This window comes from Rhinopithecus bieti, unplaced genomic scaffold (genome assembly GCF_001698545.2).
Source record: "Rhinopithecus bieti isolate Rb0 unplaced genomic scaffold, ASM169854v2 scaffold_13577, whole genome shotgun sequence".
Classification (NCBI taxonomy): Eukaryota; Metazoa; Chordata; class Mammalia; order Primates; family Cercopithecidae; genus Rhinopithecus; species Rhinopithecus bieti.
The window spans coordinates 2,599,026-2,620,664 of NW_016807867.1; the positions used below are offsets into that span (position 1 = coordinate 2,599,026).

The following is a 21,639-nucleotide window of genomic DNA, read 5'->3' on the forward strand; positions in this document are numbered from 1 at the left end:
TTGGAGGTATACAGAAGTGGATGAGATATTTGAAGATACTTATTGGAGGTGGAATCAACAGTATTCATTGATGGATTAAACATGGAGAAAGAGAGGAAAAGAGGAATCAGGAATGATTCACAGGTTTCTTGCTTGAGTAACTGGATGTAGAGTGGTTCCCTTTACTAAAACAATGGCAGTCTGGAAGAGGAAAACGTTTCAGGAGAGAGAACCAGGAGTCTAGTGTATACATATGACACTTCAGACAAACGTTTCCTGGATGAAAAATCTAGGTGGTCATTTGTCCTGCAAAAATAAGAAGATATTTTGGGAGGGCCACCAGGCACATTTAAGCTCCATGGCATGACACCCATGCATTAAGGCATTTGCCTAATATGGGCCTGGCACTGTCAGAGGTACCAAAAATATGAGACTGAGTAAGTTCTTGCCCAAGGAAATTAATCAGAGGAAAAGACAATGTAATAGATAATCATAAAGCAGTGTAATTTTCACAGGATATTTACTCCATATTATCTGCACAGGGCATTGAGGGGATAGGGAGATGCTTGGGATAGAGAGTCAGGCTCATAGGCGGCCTTCTAGAACAGTTGATCTCCAAAGAAAGGATAAGCTGGACAGCCTTCTGCAAGGTGGAAGACAGTCAAGAGGAGAGAGGTTATTCGGGGAGAAGGAACAGGACAGCCTCAGTAAGACACAGAGGCAATATGCTATGTGTGGTTAATTAAAGTGCTTCCCATTATAGAACAAGGAGAGGGCAGGGAAAAGAAGGGGAAGCTGAAACCTGAAGGGTCCTGTATTTCACAATAAAAGGATTATTATATCATCCTATGGGGATGGTGGTCCAGAACACTAACAATGCTCCAAATAGGAAGGGACATGCTAGACAGATTTGTGTTTTAGATGGATGGTTCTGGCAGTGGTGTGGAGATGGATTTGAAAATGATGAGACTCAAGTCAGAAAGACAAAATGAGGCTGCTTCAGTTGTTTAGGAAAAGAGGATCAGAGATTGAACTTAAAATGTGGTAAGGGGATGGTAGGAGGAGTTGATTCAAGAAAAACAGTGGCTGGGTGCAGTGACTCATGCCTGTAATCCCAGCACTTTGGGAGACCAAGGCAGGAGAATCACTTGAGCCCAGCCTGACCAACATAATGAGACCTCGAGCCCACTAAAAAAAAAAGAAAAAATTAGCTGGACATGTGGTGCACACCTGTATAGTTCCAGCTACTCAGAAGGCTGAGCCAGGAGGATTGCTCAGGAGGTTGAGGCTGCAGTGAGCCATGATCCCACCACTGTACTCAAGCCTGGGCCACAGAGTGAAACCCTGTCTCAGAGAAAAAAAAACCTATCTCTACTAAAAATACAAAAAAAAAAAAAAATAGCCAGGCATGGTGGTGCATGCCTGTAATCCCAGCTACTCAGGAAGCTGAGGCAAGAGAATCACTTGAACCTGAGAGGCGGAGGTTGCAGTGAGCCAAGATCACACCATTGCACTCCAGCCTGGGCAACAAGAGTGACATTCCATCTCAAAAAAAAGAAAAAGAAAAATAGCTGACACTCAAGGAACACAGGTTTGAACTGCGTGGGTCCACTTATATGTATGTTTTCTGCCTCTGCCACCCCTAAAACAGCAAGACCAAACCCTCTTCTTCCTCTTCCACAGCCTACGTAATGTGAAGACAATGAAGATGAAGGCCTTAATGATGCTCCACTTCCACTTAATGAACAGATTTTCTCTTCCTTATGACTTTCTTTATAATATTTTCTTTTCTCTGGTTTACTTTATTGTAAGAATACAGTATGCAAGACATATAACTAAGTATGTGTTAACTGACTGTTTATGTTATCAGGAAGTAGGCTATTAGTAGTTAAGTTTTGAGGAAGTCAAAGTTATATGTAGATTTTTGACCGAGTGAGGGGTCAGTGCCTCTATTTCCAGGAATGTTCAAGAGTCAACTGTACACATGAGCTGCAGTCAAGATGGCCTGATGACCAAACGATGCAGAGTAGAAAGGAAGTGACTGAGAAGATCAATGGATCTATAGGTGAAATAGAAAACATAAGAAAAAAATGCAGGTTTAGAGGAAAGGTGCTGAGCTCAATTTGGGACCCACTGAGTTTGAAGTTCAAGGGAACATGTGAGTGGATACATGTAGCAGGCAGCTGTTTATATGAGTCTGAAGCTCAGTGCAAAGAATTGAGTTGGAGATATCATTACTTCTTAAAATTAGCTTCAGCCTGGGCACAGTGGCTCATATCTGTAATCCCAGAACTTTGGGAGGCTGAGGCAGGTGGATTGCTTGAGCTTAGGAGCTCAAGAGCAGCTTAGGCAACAAGACAAGCTGATCTCAGACTCCTCATTGCAAGCTTGTCTCTACAAAAAATACAAAAAATTAGCCAGGCATGGTGGCATGAGCCTGTAGTCCCAGCTACCCAGGAGGCTGAGGTAGGAAGATCACCTGAGCCTGGGAGGTCGAGGCTGCAGTGAGCCATGATCGGACCACTGCACTACAGCCTAGATGATAGAGTGAGACCCTGTCTCAAATAAATAAATAAATAAAATAAAATTAGCTTCATTGAGGTGTAATCCCCATAAAAATAATAAACCAATTTTAAATCTGGTGAGTACTGATAAATGCATGCAGTCATGTAACCACCACAGGCATCAAGATAAAGAGTGTTCCCATTAGCCTCCAAAAGTCCCCTCCTGTCCCTGGAGACACTATTTGGAGAGCAGTCAGTAAAAGGCGGTTGTTCAAGCTCTGGGAGTGAATCCCCATGGAGGGGATATGTAGAGTGAGAGCAATGAGGTGAAACAAACCTACAGGAAGGGGCTAGCAAAAGAATGAGAGGCCACAGGGCATTCACAGAGGCAACCAGGAAGTCAGGAAGGAAGACAGAGGTCCCATAAAAGTGGACTGGCCAACAGTGACAAGTGCTTAGAGACAATAATAAGATATACTATCTTTTTTTTCTCTAAGTACATTGCATTGGTCAATTAGGCCAGAAGAGCCCTTGGAGTCAGCTGCAATAAAGTGACAAATACGCAGAAGATCCTGTGCAATGGGTGAGGTAACTGAAGGAGAAGAGAAAGAAGACAGGAGTACCAAGAGGATGCTGTAGAAAAGATGGGGATTCAACTGCAGCTAGAGGAAAGTGCCATGCGATTGTGGAAAGACAATCCTGAACCTAGAGTTAGGACCTGGACTCTTACCCCTTGCCGACCACTTACTGGCTGTGTGATCTTAGACAATTCTCTATTTACCGGGCCCTGTTTCCTTGTCTGTTAAATAAAGTGGTTGAGTCAGATGGTCTACACTGTTTCTTCCGTTTTGATTCTGTGGCACCCTATGCACATCTCGCAACATGGAGATGATGAGGAAAATGGTAACGCTGGCAAGAGCAATTTCAAAGGACTGCTGGGGACAGTGTGAATTGAAATGTGAGTAAATAGTTGCTCAGAGAAACTTGACTGTGCAGCACACTAGAAAAAGGAGGCAGAAGAACATGTGTTTCCAAAATCTACTGTAGAACTTCAAAGTCATGAGACAACATTCTGAGGTCCAGATGGCGCATCCCCTGAGTAGACAATGCCCACAAACTCCAGAAGAATCAACATTTATTCAACATATAGTAAATGTCAATAACTCTGCAAGGTGCTTTATGTGTGGAAAAAGCTAGAGGGCCAGTGTTCTTCCGGTCCCCAATTAATCTTACCATCTCTGGAATCATTTATTGTAGGTTATGTGTAAATCTGTATCACACTCAACCTTTGAGGAGCAAAGAAAAATGAATAGGTTCTCAAAATATTTTATTCAAAACAAAATCTTCATTGCAAATTTAGATTAATAATCTGAGGATTCTGGCACAAAGAAAACATTTTTTAAACTATCGCAAGAACAGAAAACCAAACACCGCAAGTTCTCACTCATAGGTGGGAACTGAACAATGAGATCACTTGGACTCGGGAAGGGGAACATCACACACCGGGGCCTATTATGGGGAGGGGGGAGACGGGAGGGATCGCATTGGGAGTTATACCTGATGTAAAGGACGAGTTGATGGGTGCTGACGAGTTGATGGGTGCAGCACACCAACATGGCACAAGTATACATATGTAACAAACCTGCACGTTATGCACATGTACCCTAGAACTTAAAGTATAATAATAATAAAAAAGAAAACATTTTTCACAAATTCAGAAAGCATTAGGCAGAAGAAATGGGATTCAAACTCAGATCTGTCTTCAATTTCAAATCTCTCCATTACATAATGGCTACCAACTACTATCCTTCTTTTAGTGTTGCACGCCTTGTCTTTCATCCATTTTTTGGATTGCAGGGTTTTATATAGTACTTATCCTTCCCAGATTTATATTTAAGTTTAAATCCCTTTTAATTAGGTATCTTAGTCTCAATCAAATAATATTCTTTTTAGTCTTTGAAAGATGTATATAAATGTTTACCAATATTCTATGTGATTCTAAGTCATGGTCCAGAAAAATCTAACCTTGTTCTTGACCACACCTGTGTATCCAGGTTTTATTATCTCCTGCGATTTTCTTTTCAGTTCTGGCGTCTCAAGCCTCAGCCAGAAAAAGAGATGAAAATACCACCTATGTTGCTAAGTCCTTCAATTCCTACCCAGGGCATCTAAGTCAACAGACATATATGTCACATTTCTTTTTGTGATAACATTTATTCCTATATGATATACCGGTCTTTTGACAAAGACTTATATAATAACATTTCATTTTACCTAATCTGGAAAAAATGCACAAACTCCTCAAAATGAGAATTAGAGTAATTTAACTTGGCTAACAAAGAATGTGAACACATGAGTATTTATTTTGTATTTTCTTGCTGACACATTATTTTAGGCTTCTTTTGTAGAACTTTTGTACATTTAGATAATTTTCTATATCAGCCTAAATAATATGGTATATTTTTAATCGTAGAAGGTATCACATAAAATTTTATAACAAATAGTATGAATTTAAAAATGGCAATAGTAATGATGATTAAAATGTTGAACGAATAGTGAACTTCTGAGGCATGAAGAAATATTTAAAACTAAATCCTAATATCTCGTCAATTAAGCATATCGCTCTAAGCTCTTATTCATCAGGTTTCATAGGTAGGTACTCGACTGCATAGTCATTTTTGACCCTTAGTCATTAGGTGCTTTAAAAACACAATTGTAAAACTTAAAGTATTTTTTAAAATATTTGAAGTATTATCTTATGTAAGTGCAGGATAAAGATAGGCTTTCTAAATAGCACTAAGATTTTAGGTGTCATTCGAGCCTTAATGATAAATTCTCCTCATCAAGTAACTCTAACCAACTTAATGTGTAAATACTATTTTTATGTCCTCATTTGTTTCTGAAATATTTCCTCTTAGATGGTATTACAATATATACCAATTTATAAATATCAGAAAAAACAAACCATGAACAGATAAGAAGACACAGGCATATGCCCTTTCATAAACAATCTACTAAGAAACAAGAGAGTCCAGCTATGCTGCATTTAAAATGCACAAGCCAACACCACAATCACAGACTAATGCAGTCATTTAAAATCACCTTTATACACTTTGTAAATTAAACATGAATATCAATCTCTTGTAGGCATATGTTAAGCATTACAAAATAAAAACAAAGGAGAAGAGTAATTTTCTGCCTTAATGTTTTAAGAATTCTCATTCAAAAACATTTAAAAACATGAGACATTTTGGGGACAACGGAGAAAATTTAAATATGAACCTCTTACAGACGGTATTATAGGATTACTTAATTTCCTTTTTTAATTTAGTAAATTGCTTTAGCTAATGATGTCTTAATTGAACAAAAAAAATACACTTATTCTTAGGAGATGTCATGATACCTGCAACCTTCTTTCATGTGGCTCAAGTTGATTTTAAAAAGGGGTGCAGAGAGAGCGAAAACGCAACAAAACATTCTCATCTGGAGGATCTGGGATACCCAAACACAGGCACACATACGTGTTCGCTGTGTTGGTCCTTTAACTTTTCTATAGTTTAAAAAATTTCAAAGTAAAAACTTGGAAAACCCTCATTTCATATGCTTTTAACTACTAATATTTGTTTCAAAAGAAACAATTTGATCCAACCCATGAGCTATGAGCCATAATCAAAGCTACGTTCTTCCAGCTGTCCTCAGCAGTTTGAAAGGATTTCTTATATTTAAATGAGAGAAAAGTGCAGACTTACTTGGGCAGGGGAGAAGGGGGAAAGTGGCTTCAAAATTTGGGAGTTTGCCTGCCACACAGATGCCACATTTTGTGAGGCCAGGCTCTGTCTCAGTCTTCTCAGCCCTCCCCTGCCAGCTGACTGATGGCTATCTGCAGGGAGCCACAGGGGGGCCTCCACTGGGGTGTGAGTGCAGAGACAAGATAAGGAAAATGCACTAACCCCAAACTGAAGGGAGAAGGATCTCCCTGGGGTTTTCATTTGGATGGATCTCCAGATAGGGGCAGGTAGGGAAGTGGAAAGAGCTATTAGAAACCAGGTGATAAAGCATGAAGAAATATTACAATGAGCCATCCTCTGCTCAGCTTCTAAAGAAATGATGACTTATGAAATGATTTCATTGTAAATGAACTTGTTTCTTGTCATCGTGGCAAAGAAACCAGAAAACTACTCTGAAACTAAGGAGAAAAAAAACCCACAAATATTAATTTTGACACCCAGAGAGTAGATCTCAAACTCAGGCATAGTGTCTTTAAACAGAATAATGGGCATGCGGTGCTTAATAAATGTAGGGTAGGGGCTTTTTAAAAATCCTGTTGTGAGGAAGTATTTTCCTCACTGCCCAGAAGACAAAGAAAAACAGTGAGTGTTGACAACATGGTATTAAAAAGCCACCTCGACCCAATTTGTTATACCCAAATATATATATTCTTTTTAATTTACTCTAAGCCAGGATGTTGGCTCATAGCATCTTACTTTTGTGTCATTATCTCTCTGCCATACACACAAGTCATAGCTGGGGATTTCAACTCACGGTGAAGCTATGCTGAGATTCCAGATCTCAGTAGTGTTGGCATGAGCGCTGGTCTCTTCAGTCATAGAGAAGACAATATCCTAGGGAGACTGGAATTAGTCCTATTTTGCACCATTCAAGCCAAAATGCTGCTTATCAAGAAGCAAGTAATTGCTAGCTAATGGCTATGGGGGAAAAAAACCCATTGCATTTCAATCTAAGCATCTTTTGGCCCATGACAACAAATAAAGCTGTGGAGAGTGTAAACATAAAGTAGGGACCATTTCTTGAGGAGGTTAAATAGCAAACATTAAAAAAGGCGAGTTACCTCATCCGACTGGGAGGGACTGATTCTGGGCATTGGTGATACTTGGGGCGTTTTCAACTGTGTGCTGTTGCTGTCTGGCGCGAGCTCTCGGTGGACGGTTTGGATGTGGTTCTGGAGTTCACTTTCAGACTCAAACTTAACGTTGCAGCTAGAGCAGCGCGTCTTCAGTCCCCCCACCTTGCCTTTCCCCTCGATGGCACTCAGATTCTCATTCTGGCCCAAGCCTGGTCTATTCGTGCCGGGAGGGACGTTAATGCCTGGGCTGGCGCTCTTACTGAGATTCACGCAGCCAGCACATAGACCATATGGCAGGCCATTGATGTCAAGTTTCACCAGATCTTGCTTGGAACGGAATTCTTTGAGGCAAGATGCGCACTTGTACAGTTTTTGGATGTGCTGGCCACGCCCTGTGGTCTGAACTGCAGACCCATTCCCTGTCTTTTGCATGTGGAATGTCCCATGGATTTTGAGTTCCAAGGTGGAGGTCACTGTCTGCATGCACACCACACAGCGAAAGCCCGTCAGGGAATTCCTCAAGTCAGGGTGCATTTGACAATGCTCTAAAAACTCCTCTTCACTCTGGAGAGGCATCTTGCAAATCCGGCAGTTTCCAGTATCAAGACTCTTACTATGCGTGACTTTGTGTTCAGTAAGAGTTAAAAGGGAGGGAAACCGCTCTCCGCAAATAGGGCACATGTAGTGTTTGACAGGGCCTAGGTGGGTCTGCATATGTTCACGGAGGCCATTTTCGGAGAAGAAGGTTCGAGAGCACACGTTGCACTTGTAATTCCCTTTAATGAGCTCAGCTTTCTTTTTCACGATGGCACTTTCTCCAGGTCTGATGTTGTGGTCTCGGAGCTGGTGATTCTGCAGCAAAGTTTCCATAGTGTAGGCTGCCCCACAAATGTCGCAGCCGTACATAGGCTCAGAGGTGTCAACGTCTTCTTCGCTCCCATCGTGACTGTTGTGGGACTCCTGGCTGTTGGTCAGCAAAGTCTGCAGCTCCACTTCCTCTTTCTGCACTTGCTCAGAAGCTCCATTTGTTCCACAGTTGGGTGTCTTGGTTTCGAATACACAATGTTTTTCTCGCAAGTGTTTTTCTAACAAAATGATCGCATGGAAGGCTTTGCTACAGAACTTGCAGTTGTACTTCTTACTGTGAGTGGTGATGTGGCATTGCAGCTCCACCTCGGTGCCAAAGGACTCACCACAGAAAATGCACTTATGCACTTTCCCTTGGTTTTCCAGGTGGTTGTGTTTCACATGGAGCTGCAAGTCAGTCTCATTGCGGAAGTCCCAGTTGCAAGATGTGCACCTATAGACTTTCTTTTCGTTACTGTGCTTCACAGCCAAGTGGAGCTGAATGGAGACTTTTGAGTCAAAAACTTCCTGACAGAGGGTGCAGCGAAAGAAGACAAAGGTGTGCATGTCCAGCAGGTGTTTCTGAAGGTCATCCACTGATGTGAATTGCTTGTCACAACTTTCACAGATGTAATACGTTGAGGTGATCATAAAGTGAATGGTAACATGCTTCAGCAAGGATTCCTGGTTGGGGAATTCCTTGTTGCACTGAGGACAGGTCAATTTTGGAAGCACAGTGTCGAGATGAGTTTTTAGGTGAGTCTGAAAGCTGTCTAGGGATGTGTACTTAGCACCACACTGATTACAGATATATTCTCCAGCTGGACGTGCAGGTGCACCTACTGCCTGCATCATCTTAAGAGATGTCTGCTCTATGGCCACAGGAGATAGGGGGCTTAAGGCCCTGGATTTCTTCCCATTGTGGATATAATTCAGGGCCAAGGGAATGTTTTTATGATTCTCTTTGATATGTTTGTTCAGCTTAAGAACGCTGTTGAATATTGGTGAATTAGTACAATAGGAACAAGAATAGACTTCTACTACTGGTTCTTTGGGAGTCCCAAGCACTGGAGACCCAAACCGGGAGCCACTGAGGTCACAATGAACCTGTCTAATATGCTCTTCGAGGGAAGAGTCAGTGAGAAACCCCATATAGCAATGGGGACAAAAGAATGCATTACTATCTTTAGCTGCAGGGTTTGCAAATCCATGAGAACATCGGATGTGTTCCTGAAGAGTGTTGAGGTCGTTGACAACTTCGGAACAGAAGTTACACTGGTAGACAATGGCAGGCATGGCAGAAACAATCAGACCTGGGTCCTGAGCTTCATGCACTTGCTTAAGATGTTCATTTAGGTTATAGAGTGAGGGCAGGACCTCCAAGCAATACTGACAAATATGGGCCTGTTCTGGCTTATCTAAGTGCATAGTTTTCAGGTGAATCTGCAGAACTGCAAGACTTGAAAATAATTGCTTGTTGCAGTAAATACAGCTGTAGGTAACTTTTGCTTGTTTACTCGAGGGACCAGTCATGTCAGGGGTTTGCTGAGCAGCCCTCTTCCTCCCTCGACTCTTTGGGATTGGCGGGGCAGCTTCCACCATGGTTGAGCTGTCCACTGAGAGGTTGGAATCTGGAGTCGTACTGGACACGGAGGTGTAGCCCACCGTGACCAGGGAAGGGCTGTTGCTGTGATTGCACGACTCCGGTTGCTGGTGACTGTCCATGTGGCTGTACAGTTCCTCAACTGTGTGGAAACTCTCAGAACAAATGCTGCATGAGTTCTTCTTCTCCCCGCCATGCACCTGCTCCATGTGGTTCATGAGGGAGGTCTCCTCTACGAAGAGCTCGTGGCAGTAGACACACTGGAGGGCCGCTCGGTCCTCGTTTGGGGAGCATTCGGGGTGGCACTCTGCAATGTGTTTTTGGAGGTCTTCTGGGAAGTCAAAGCCTTCCTCACACTGACTGCACTTCTGAGTGTCCTTCATCTTCCAGTCCTCCATCCTGGAACCAGACTGGGAGCCGTCCTTGTTCCTCTCGTGAACCTGCATGTGTCCGTGTAAGGAACTAGAGGACAGAAACCCACGGCGACAAATGGCACATTTATATGGCTTGTTGGAAGTGTGAGTCTTTAAGTGGATCTTCAAGTGATCACTTCTGGAAAACGCAGCATCACATTCACTGCAGTGGTACTTCTTGTCCCCGGTGTGGAGTTTTATGTGGCGATCTCGGCTGCGCTTGTGTTTGAACAGCCTACTGCAGTAGGTGCATTTGAAAGGCAGTTTGTCGCTGTGACTCTGCTCATGGTGCTTTAGGTAGCTGAGGCGGCTAAACGACTTGTCACAGAATTGACATGGGTATGGAAGCCCAGGGCCACCTTCTTCCTCTCCAAAATCGCAACCTTCTCCATGACTAGGGGAAGTCTGATCCTTGCTGGAAGGTGAGGAAGCTGGCCAAGAGCAAGTCGGATCATCTTCAACATCCACTCCATCTGCAACAAGAAGCAATGACACATTTCATCTGACATGTTGAGATTCAAGAGTGAGTTTACCGTACCATTTCAACCAGCACACATGGTTGGACCCTCTTGAACCTTTCAAGAAAAAAAAGAAATGAAAGAGAGAATATCTGAGCGAGACATTTTCAAATCTGAGCCCAAAGCAGTTATTCTGCATTTACTTTTTGTTGAGTTGTAAAATATAAGAGGATATTAAATAGTTCTATGTCTAAATTACCCTTTTATTACTTTTTATCATTCTTCCTTAGAAGCAAGGTATATATTACACATTGACAATTTTATTAAAATGCAGATTTTAATATATTTAATGTTTCTTTTGTATTCATTCTAAAATGATTTGCATATTATGTGAGCATCTGAAGAACCAAATGAAAAGAGGAAATATTACAGGAATGATTTAAAATTAATGCAGTCAACCCAGATGTCTAATATTTAATAAAAAATTCCCTCTGCATTTTGCTTGTTTTTATATAAAAAGGCAATACTGAAGACCAAAATCTTTTATGGGGTTCTTATTGATACAGACCTTATTGCTTTCAGCAAAAAAGTATTAAAAAGTAAGCACATGAAAGAAGACAGAAAACACAATAATAATTATGTCTTGTGTAATGAAAGACAACCAGGATTTCTTCAATAACTGAAATTCGAATACCATAGGCCAGAAAATGGATTATTACATGTTAGAAGGGTACTGCTAGATATTACATGTAGCTAGGATCAGCTAGGATCAAGAAAAAATGAGAGTTTCACAAGGGCCAGATTTTAATAGTGTATTTTGTTTGGAAAGTTCAAGAGGTGGCCCACCATATCTTCCTTTTGCAAAAGCTTCAGCAGCCTGAACTTCCTTAGCTAAACAGGACCTGCACTTTGAGGTGAGCAGAGACAAAGCAACTTGCGAAAAACTGGAAACAGGAAAAGTGATAAATGATTATGGTAAATGCTGAAAGATTTATGAGTGACAAAAAGAAGACAAACAAGACTGAGAGCCAGATATAAAGTTAGCAAGTTATCCATAAAGGAACGTTACCTTGTATTAGGTGATTTTAAAAACTATTTTCTTAGCAAATGTGCGCTGTTATTTCTGTTGCCTTCTTGATATCCAAGTGGAAAATAAGACCATCTCAAAACAGGTTGTGAAACCTCTTTTTTGCTTTTCACAACCTATTGTTCAAGATGAGAAGAAATTTTAAAAGCTTTTCACTCTCCAAAGGATCAAGATTTTTCAAAAAAACATACAAGTAAAGACCATGGAGTGGAGCTGGTGGGGATAGTGTTTCAGTTAGAATAAGAGGCTCAATTAGAGCATTATTAGAATATTCTAATGGTATTCAATTAGAGTATGATCAAATACATTTTTAAATTCTTCAAAGCTGAAGTTCACTAGCAAGCTAAATGATTAACATAAAGGTAGAAACTGGTAAGCATTATGTAAACGAATTCCATGTCTGCTTTCTTTAAGGTAACAAGATTTTACTAGATTGTCAGCCTCTTCCTTATCCACAGGAAACAGATGAGGATCATTCCTTTCCTGCATCTAGAAACTGATGACAACACCATCTCACTATCAATGCCAGATGGCAACCCTCTCACTCTGAGAAAACAACCAAACACCATTCCTGGATCCCTGCCCACTGCAACAAAGCGTCGCCGTACAAGTTGAAAACCGCACGATTTTGCATCCTCATTTATATGACTCTATAACCCAACATGTTTCCAGCATAAGAAAGGGTCTGATGGATGTGGATGTGATTTCTACTTAAAGTGAATACACCAGGAACATATGCAGATAAACTCAACTCACCACTCAACACACACAAAAAATTTTTTTAACTAAAAGCAAAAAAACTCAATAATGATCTAGTTTTCCCCTTAAAAAAGTGTTGTCACCTAAAGCTAATATACCTGAAACAAATCAAAATTTCAAATATTTACCCTAATTGAAAAAAAAAAAAAAAAGGCTATCTATTAAATGTGCTCAACATTCTAGGTAAAATCTACCACATTTCACATTTATCTTTTAGGCTTAAATCCTGCTATTTCATTTTTTAAAATATTTTCAAACACATCTTCTCATTTATACATTTGGGGAAAACAGTGAATCAGAATTTGTAGTGCATCTAGCCTAGAAGGATGTAACTATTGAGCCTGAAAATTGAGCAAGTGAATTTATTATTAAATTGCAGATTGTGTCCAGGTATGATATATTTTTATACAAATACATAAAGAATTATAGAGCAATGGACCATTATACAAATTATGCAATCCCTAACACCATGCTTAAATCAGCTTCTTGTCTGTGGTCCATGCCTGACTATATCTATTATATAACTGTTCTCCTAAGCTTGTAAATTTCAGTGACATGTCAAGTGAACTGAAGGTTAGGATCAAGGTTTTAACTAGGATTCAAGAGAGCTAGAAACCTTTTCCTTCTTCTCTCCAGTCCCCATTACACGTCTTTGTAAAGGAAATTACACAAACCCTCTGTAGAAGCCATAACGCTTGGGGATCGAGCGGAAGAAAATAGTTTGAGCAAGGAATGATATTTTTAGAAAAATAAAGTTTCCCTGAAAGGCTGATTTCTGTTTTAAAATATAAAATGTAAAACTCTCATTTGCCAGCACTGTAAATGGATCATATTCTCCCAAGAACACACAGGGACTCACTACTCCCAGTGGGTTGGTCCACGCTCTTCAGGTATCAGACTCCTCCAAGACTTTTGTGGTGATGGTCTCCCCGCCAACATACTCTGAGGTCTACCTAAGTCTTTGAGAGTTATCCATCCCCATTAACTTAGGCTTTTTGGCAGCCACAGCGCAAACTATGCTTAAATGGTGAATCTAGGTTTAAACGATGTCAATTTCTTTTTACACGTGGAAGAAACTGTAGAGGATTCTTTCAACTCAGATTCCTGAATCAACTTTAACTTTTTTTCCCCTCGGCACTAAGTGCTACTTGCAGGGACTGTCTTTCTGTGTGATGGCAAGTTTTCTGCATTTCAATGTGAAATACTTAACATGTCCATGTTAAATTTTAATTTTTGAAACCAGTCACTTCACTTGAGCTGACTCTCCAAGAGCTGTAGCTCTTACTGCCGAAAAGCTTTGCTGGAAACCAGCTCCGTGGCCTAAAAAGTCTATTTAAAGATGCAAATGTGTGTGCATGGTTAGTGCAGATGTTTTTCTACAGCAACTGTACTTGCTGAGTTTCACCATTTCCATAAAGCACATTAAAACAAGTGTGTGAACACTCTGAGATGAAAGTCTCCAACACTCCTGAGACTTTCAGTGGAAAGTAGAGCCGCCTGACTTTTCTCCAAGCAGACAGGAATGCCCATGATTCAGCAGCCTGAGTAAATAAAAGAGGTCCTTATTTCCTAATTTCGCTGGCTGGCCACACTGCAGCAGCCTCTGTGTTTCTGCCAAAGGGGATGCAGAACTGGAACTACACCCAGCCGCTGAAGGCCTGTCTTTGTTAGCCAGCCAGGCTTTCCGGACCATCTTCTGGCAGCAGAACGGCCATATCCTGCAAGGAAGACCTCCATCTCAGGCTCGGCGCTTCTCTAGTCTGCCTAAAAGGACGAAACAACAGATTTTGCTGGGTCTGTGTTGGAGGAGGACAGCTGGAAACTCAGTTAGCAGCAGAGTTAACACCTGTTCAGGCATATTTATGGGGGAAAGTGCTCACTAACAGAAAAGTGAAGTCATACTAGAAGGAGTTATTCCACAGAAAAAAGGCACCAGAACACAGAGTACCTTTGTGACGTGAGCCATCAGCCCTTCGTGTGCCAGCCTGGGAAGGAGGAAGCAGAGACTGGACGTGATTTGATCCCAGCTCCTGCTGATGGACAGACAAGCACACAAATGAGGGTCTGACAGTCTCAGTTTACGGCCTGCCATTGTGGAAGAGAAATGCTGAGGGTTCTGGCCACTCGATCGTGTTCAAGACTAATCAAATTAGCCAGAAATTAAAAAATAAGATCAAAGAGAGAGGAAGAGAATATGTGCAGGAGGGTTAGACTAATGTCAGTGCTTATTTGTTTATGATTAAGCAGGTCTTCATTTGTGTAGGACACACACTTCCTGAGGACAGGGACCAAGCCTTTCAGAAGATTGATTCCAACACTAGGGGCAATCTGAAATTATTCAAGAGAAACTAATGTAAGAAAGCAGATGAAAATACTTTCTCTGAAGTTATGGAAACTTCTGATAATGTTCTTCATAGGGCCCGGTCTGCAAGAAATTGCCTTAGCAATATCCTTTTGCTACCTGAGCTTGTTCATTGCAACAGCAGAGTACCCTCTTAACTGCCCATCAGGGACTCAGTATCATGTGCGCTAGGGCCACACAGCAAGATTTCCTTAACAGGGACAGGATTTATATCAATGGTTACTTTTCAAGTGAGGAGAAGCACAAATATTGATGGGTCTGGTACTTGTGTAGGAACTAAAAGTCAAGAGTCTGGAGTTTTATTTCTAGCTTCATAACTGACTTAGAGAGTGACCTGGCCAAGTCATTTAATCTGCCCCTACCTAGGTATTTCACCTGCAATATGAAGATAATAATTCTTGCTACTTACCCTCTGGGGTGTTACAAAGATTAGTGAATGTTTCTAGAGCACCTTATCATGGCTGGAAGAAAAGCTGCATATGTAAACAAAAAGATTTATATGTGTTGCATGTATTTCTGTTTCCATGTGTAAGCTTCTATGAGTATAGTATAAACATATTTTAATATTTTCTTTCCTTTAATGCAATCTCTGGAATATTAGTTTTAAGGACTGACTCAATGGCAATCTACAGTGCCTTTAGCGTTCACAGTTGTATATGCAGCTAGCAAGAAAATAAAAGATAATCAGTTGGTGATATCTAAATGTTAATGGACCATAAATCCATGCTTACCATGTTCCAAGCCTTAAATTATCAAACACGGGATATAATATTGGGTCTTTACAGGCAAGTAACCCTTGGCACAAGTGTTTTTCTATGGAATTCTGAAGCCAAGAATGTGGTTTACACCTCTCTTCTCCTTAAAACATGAGCAATACAATCATTGCATTATTTAGCATCATGGTAAGTTAATTCAGCAGATTTTTTTTTTTTTTTTTTTTTTTTTTGAGGGTCAAACAATAGGGTAAGACTTGAGACCAAAACATTTCAGGTTTCCCCCACTTGCCTTACATAATTCTTTACTTCTGCCAGCAAGTTATAGGAGCAGTTCTGAAATTTCTTACTAAATAGAATTTACAGTACTTTTTCAGTCATTAGCTACCTGAGACACTTTAATATAAGCTGAAACTCCTGGGGGAAATACACAGGTGTGCACAAACGCTAAGAGAAGTCGGGCTCTACTTAAAGAGGACAATATTTTGAAATGCATGTTTAATAGACACAGGTAACAAGGGTGTTTGTCATGTTGCTTCAATGCCACACAGTAACAATTTTACACCATCAAATTTAAAATCCTCTACTAACCAAATTACAAAATACATTTTTAAAGCAATGATTTAAATTGCTAAAAGATAAGGTCAGTCATGCTAAACAAAAAAAAAAAATATATGATTATTATGCAATTGCTTCCCTTCATATCATAGAAATGTCAACAGTTTAGAAAAAGCTGCAACGTTAATACTATGATGCTTCTTTTAAAAAAAAAAAAGAATCAGCAGCTCACATTAAATTTACTCTTTGTCATATAACTTATTTACACTACCTGAAAACGAATACCCTTTACTGAGTGTTCAAATGAGAAATGTGAACTTTAAAATTATTTATAATTTGCAGATGCTTTTAAATTCTGTAATATTTCGAACTGTTCTAGAAGGACCAATTAAATGAATTAACAGTTAGGTTATGAGGAAAAAGGGTGGTCACCCACTAATAACAGCAGCTGTGCGGAGCGGGAATTGGTGGTGCACATTTTTTAACAGTCTTAAGGTGAATTCCAGATATCAGCGCTCAAGCTTAGAGGTTTTGTTTGTTTGTTTGTTTTTTGGTTTTTTGGTTTTTTTTTTTTTTTTTGCCCTCAATACTCCCTAGTAAAAAAGAGGCTCGCTTTCCCTCAACAACACTTTAACACTTCAGATGAGCCAACAAAGAGATAAGGAGTTGTTATCACATCTCCATGGCTCTCCTTAGGTAATCCTGGGCTTTACATTCATTCTTTCAGCAGACACATTTCGACTGCATGTGCAGAGAGAAGTACAAATGTTTTGCTTGCTGTTGCTTAAAGTTCATTTGAACAGACGGAGCTCAATGAATTCCATCTTCTGCAGCCAAATTAAATAGAAAACAGTGCATTCTTAAGCAGTTCACACTTAACTCCACCTCTCCAATCAGAGGAAAAAGCTGACGTGAAACCAGTTAAAGAACAGTCATCATCTCTCGCATGGAAATCAAGACATTGTGTTTCTGAAGCCAGACAGAAGGAAAAGTGGTTTCCAATTATGTGGGGGGTGAGAACTGCTTTTCTTTTTCTATCTTTCGGCTCACTTAAAAATATATATAACTAATGATAAGCACCCACCTCTTGGCGTTCAATAATTGGCAACTGTGTATTACACATCTGTTTACAGTGCTGTGACTGAGGGTGTTCTAAACCGTTTAACATGTTGATCTTTCCTTGAATAATGACAGACATCACCAGAGTGGATTTCCTGAGTCTGCATTCTTTTTTTTCTCTACTATTTTGAGTTAGAAGGCATTTATTAGTTACTGTGTACTCTTGTGTTTATATATGACCTCATATCACAAAGAATTTTAAGTAGTTTTTCATTGCTTTAATTCATTGATTTAATCAACATTTATTATGCACCTACTATGTGTTCAGGTCTAATATTGGCTTACGAACTTTAGAAACTACGTTTTTTGAAGTTTTGATTTCCTTGTCTATAATATCAGAAAAATTTCAGCTGCCTCAACATATGAGGTATTATAAGAATCAAACATGACATTATATGAAGGAGTTTTCTGTACTGCTAAAATATAAAAATGTGTTACATTATTACTACTACTACGAAAGCCAAAGTTACCTGTAAGTGATAAGTGATAAATGATAACTCATAAATGTGAGAACAGCAGAAAGGAATCAAAATTAACTGCAATTTAGTTGTTGCAGTTTTCATACTGAGATTGTAAAAAATTTTAGTGACTTAAAGGGCATTCTTGTTTATAAATAAAATACACAAAATAAAGAACAATTATTTAACAATATTATTTAAATAACAATTTAATAAACAATATTATCGTTATTAAATATGGATTAATTTATTAACAACATTATCATTCTTTTTAAATAACAATATTTATTAACAATAAAAAAATAAACAAGCAAAAATATTCCAGGAAAAAATCTTCTGAATGCTACTCACAGATATCTTGAAAATCAATGTGCAGTAGTTCATTTGTTAATAGCTACACACACTGGCAAGTTGTGATTAATTCATTAGTGTTGTAAAATCCACACAACAAAAAGGCCTGCATTCCAAGTCCAGAAGCCACATTCCATAGTGCCAGCACCATTCTATAAGTGACTATTTGGCTTATTTAGAAATTCCTTGAGGCCAATTCTATTTCACTTCAAAATCCTTTGCACTTGTGTGAAATATACGTCTCGAGCTTTGAAGGATGACCGACACTTTTAAAATATACTCAGTAAATTTCTCAATGCTACCAAGTTAATCATGAGTGATTTTAAATTAACTTCTTCACTGAGGAAGCAGAAGGTAAAGGGGATTCTTCCACTGAGAAAAGTAAGTTTGGAAATGGCTTCGTTAGGGAATGCTGGATCTTAGACACTTCATTCCACCATGTAAATGGCTTTGGAAGAACTGCCATAAACCACCAGAATTTTCAAACAATGAAATCAAATTCTATTTCAAAGCAGCATCTGGTCTAACAGAATGTTATGTCTTGTTAAACTAGACTTTACTGACTATTTTTCCAACATGTAGGCTTTGGTCCAAGGCCGGAAAACTTTCAGTCACCAGGAATTATAACAGTCCTGAAATGGTATTTATTGGAGCTGACTTTCACCTGTATTATATCCATGGCAGCAGTAACGCCAACACGAATTTTCGGCAGCCTGAAAAGGCCACACTGTATACTTCACTGCAGACAAGGCCACTGGAGAATACAAAAGTGTTGAAAGGCTAAAATTTAATTAATGAACAATTAGCACCCCCTGTGGGTTCATTGTGCAGTAAAGTGATAAATATGGTTTGCTAATGCAGAAAAAGCTGTTACAAAGATTGGGGGGGAACTATTACTACAGTTATCCATATGCCTTTGTATTACAGCTGACCTCAGTACTAGATCTTGATTCGGACATTCATGTGTCTAACAAATGATAGGAATTGTTAAGGTCTGTGGCAAATAATCATTTTGAATTTTAAGGCACAGACTGACTCACACAGGTTGTCAGGCTAGGGTGAAAAAGCCACTAAGATTGCTAGTGAGTACACCTAGCCAACAACCCAGCAGCTGCAACTCAAAGTAATATCTGTTGTCTGCTCCTTAGTTTTATGCATTTAATGAGGAAGTTATATACTACAGTGGTATTAAGGAATTCAGCGATGAGGGGCCGGGCATGGTGGCTCACACCTGTAATCCCAGCACTCTGGGAGACTGAGGCAGGCGGACTGCCTGAGCTCAGGAGTTCAAGACCAGCCTGGGCAACATGGTGAAACCTCGTCTCTACTAAAATACAAAAAATTAGCCGGGCGTGGCAGCGTGTGTCTGTAGTACCAGCTAGTCACGAGGCTGAGGCAGGAGAATTGCTTGAACCCGACAGGCAGAGGTTGCAGTGAACCAAGATCGCACCACTGCAGTCCAGCCTGGGCGACAGAGCGAGACTCCGTCTCAAAAAAAAAATTTAAAAAGGCAACTCAGGGATATTGGACTCTCTTGAGACTTCACGCATAAGAAAGAGTCTACAGTAGGGCCAATCACTAATATGCCTTATACAATAGAATTTTTATAGTGTTTCAACAGAATTATTACCTTTCACATTAACACTTACATGGTAAAACTGAAATGGAAAAATGAGATTGGATTCCAAGTAACCCAAATGATGTAAGACAATCCTTTATTTCAAATGAGATAATGTTTATAAAAGTACTACATAAACTGGAAAGCCAAAGTTATTTTCTTAAAATAATCTTTAGTTAGGGTATGACAAAATATCTCTACACAGGTCATATGATATCAAGTACATGTATTTATAGAGTTTTTAAAGGTATCTAATTCAGCAAAATATAAAAGAAGCATTCTGAAAATAAGGCTAATTATCAATTTGAGGACTTTCCAAGTACCCTCTTTGCCCTTTATGTTTTATTTTTCACTTTTGGTTTGATTTTTCTCTTCCCTAGAACCTCTACCTTAGAATGAATATGATGATAACATCCAAGCCAGTTCATTTCATTATTTTTTTCTTGGTAACAGCCCTGGTAATTTATTTATGGGAACCAGTACAGTTAAAATTGTGGCACACTGCATGTGTACACTTGCATGCTTTTATCCACAGTTGACTAAATGTTCAGAATAGACTAAGTAATTTATGCCAAAGTAGTTTTTCAAATATTGTAGATAACTCTCATTACAAAAGTGCTAATCATAGTAATTTGTCACTTAATAGGACTAAATATCTGTACAATCATGTCTTAATGAAATATGTCTCTAAGGGAAGACTTTACGATGCTACTGTCTACTGATTAATATCTATAATCATATTTTTATTAAATTATATACGTGTGTCTATATATAAATAACACATATATTATCTGAGATGATACATCTTGGCAAATATTCCAACACCTGTGACCAAATCAGGCCTCAAAAGCCCCATGATACCTCCGTGTACTAGCATCTTACTTTGCCTCCATCCAAGATACTTTAAAAATAACAAAATAATGTAAAAGAAAAGAATCCAAGGCAGTGTGGCCACAGTAATGAGACACGTTGCTAATATTCAAAGATATGAAACCTACCAGCACAGTTTTAGAATCTTCACTGACTCAATGCTGTCTGTACCAAAGGGCTGGTCTCTGAAATCTTTACAAAGCTTCCTTCCACATCTGAGCTCTGCTCTTTTCTCTTAAGATGACCTGTTGTTTGGCATGGATTGTGCATACCTCTGGGTCTGACTTTAGGGATCAAAGGAAAGAAAATGAGTGAATGTGATTGAAGCCTACACAGAGAAAAGAAAGTCAAGGCTGTCATTCCTAACTTTTCATGTATATATGAAACATAAGATTTAAGACCTGTGAGAAATGTGGGCCTTTAGGGGAAAAAAGTGCTAATTTTATAGATGAACAAATAGGTCAACGAGGATGAGTAACATGTTATAATCTTGTACTAACAATAGTAGTTGACAGTGGCACTGAAACCCACACCCAAGCCCCCAGTGCCCAGGCTGGCACCTTGGCTCTACATATGAGAAAACCCTCAAAGTCCATCCTTCCCAAACTCTCCTCCACTAAAACAACAACAACAACAACAACAACTCAAAGGCTGAGTTTTTACAGGTAAATGAATAAACCTAAAATGATGTTTAATATTGTTTTTCTTTAAAAAAAAAATTCATTGTTTTCATATTACTAAACTAATTCATGCTAAGTGATGCATGGATTCACACATATGCAGAAGAAAACAAAAATGGCCTAACAACTCTACAAACGTATAACTCTCCATTAACAAGTCGTGACAGTCAATTTCTTAATTTGATTTCACTGCTGGCTATTGACTAGAAAAATCCTATATACACACATCTCCTTAACAGTGGGTCTGTTTGCCTCTCTCCTGTTCTTTCAGCCTCTGCTTTGAGCAAGGTGGTATGGTCGGATCAGGTTTTGACAAATCAAAGCAGAAGAAAAGGCACAGTCAAACTGGCATTGTGGTCAGCTTCACTTTCCTCTCACACCCTTGCCTGTAGGGACA

The 21,639-nt window shown here is 39.5% G+C and overlaps 1 protein-coding gene across 2 annotated transcripts in view; it reads right to left on the reverse strand.

Moving 5' to 3' along the window:
• Nucleotides 1-21,639, reverse strand: part of ZNF521 (zinc finger protein 521) — a 294,200-nt gene that overhangs the window by 159,627 nt on the left and 112,934 nt on the right. For both annotated transcript variants that reach the window (XM_017884020.1, XM_017884018.1), the window contains exon 3: nt 7,333-10,682. In XM_017884020.1, the coding sequence (XP_017739509.1) occupies nt 7,333-10,682 (3,350 nt within the window). The remainder of the gene's footprint in view (nt 1-7,332; nt 10,683-21,639) is intronic.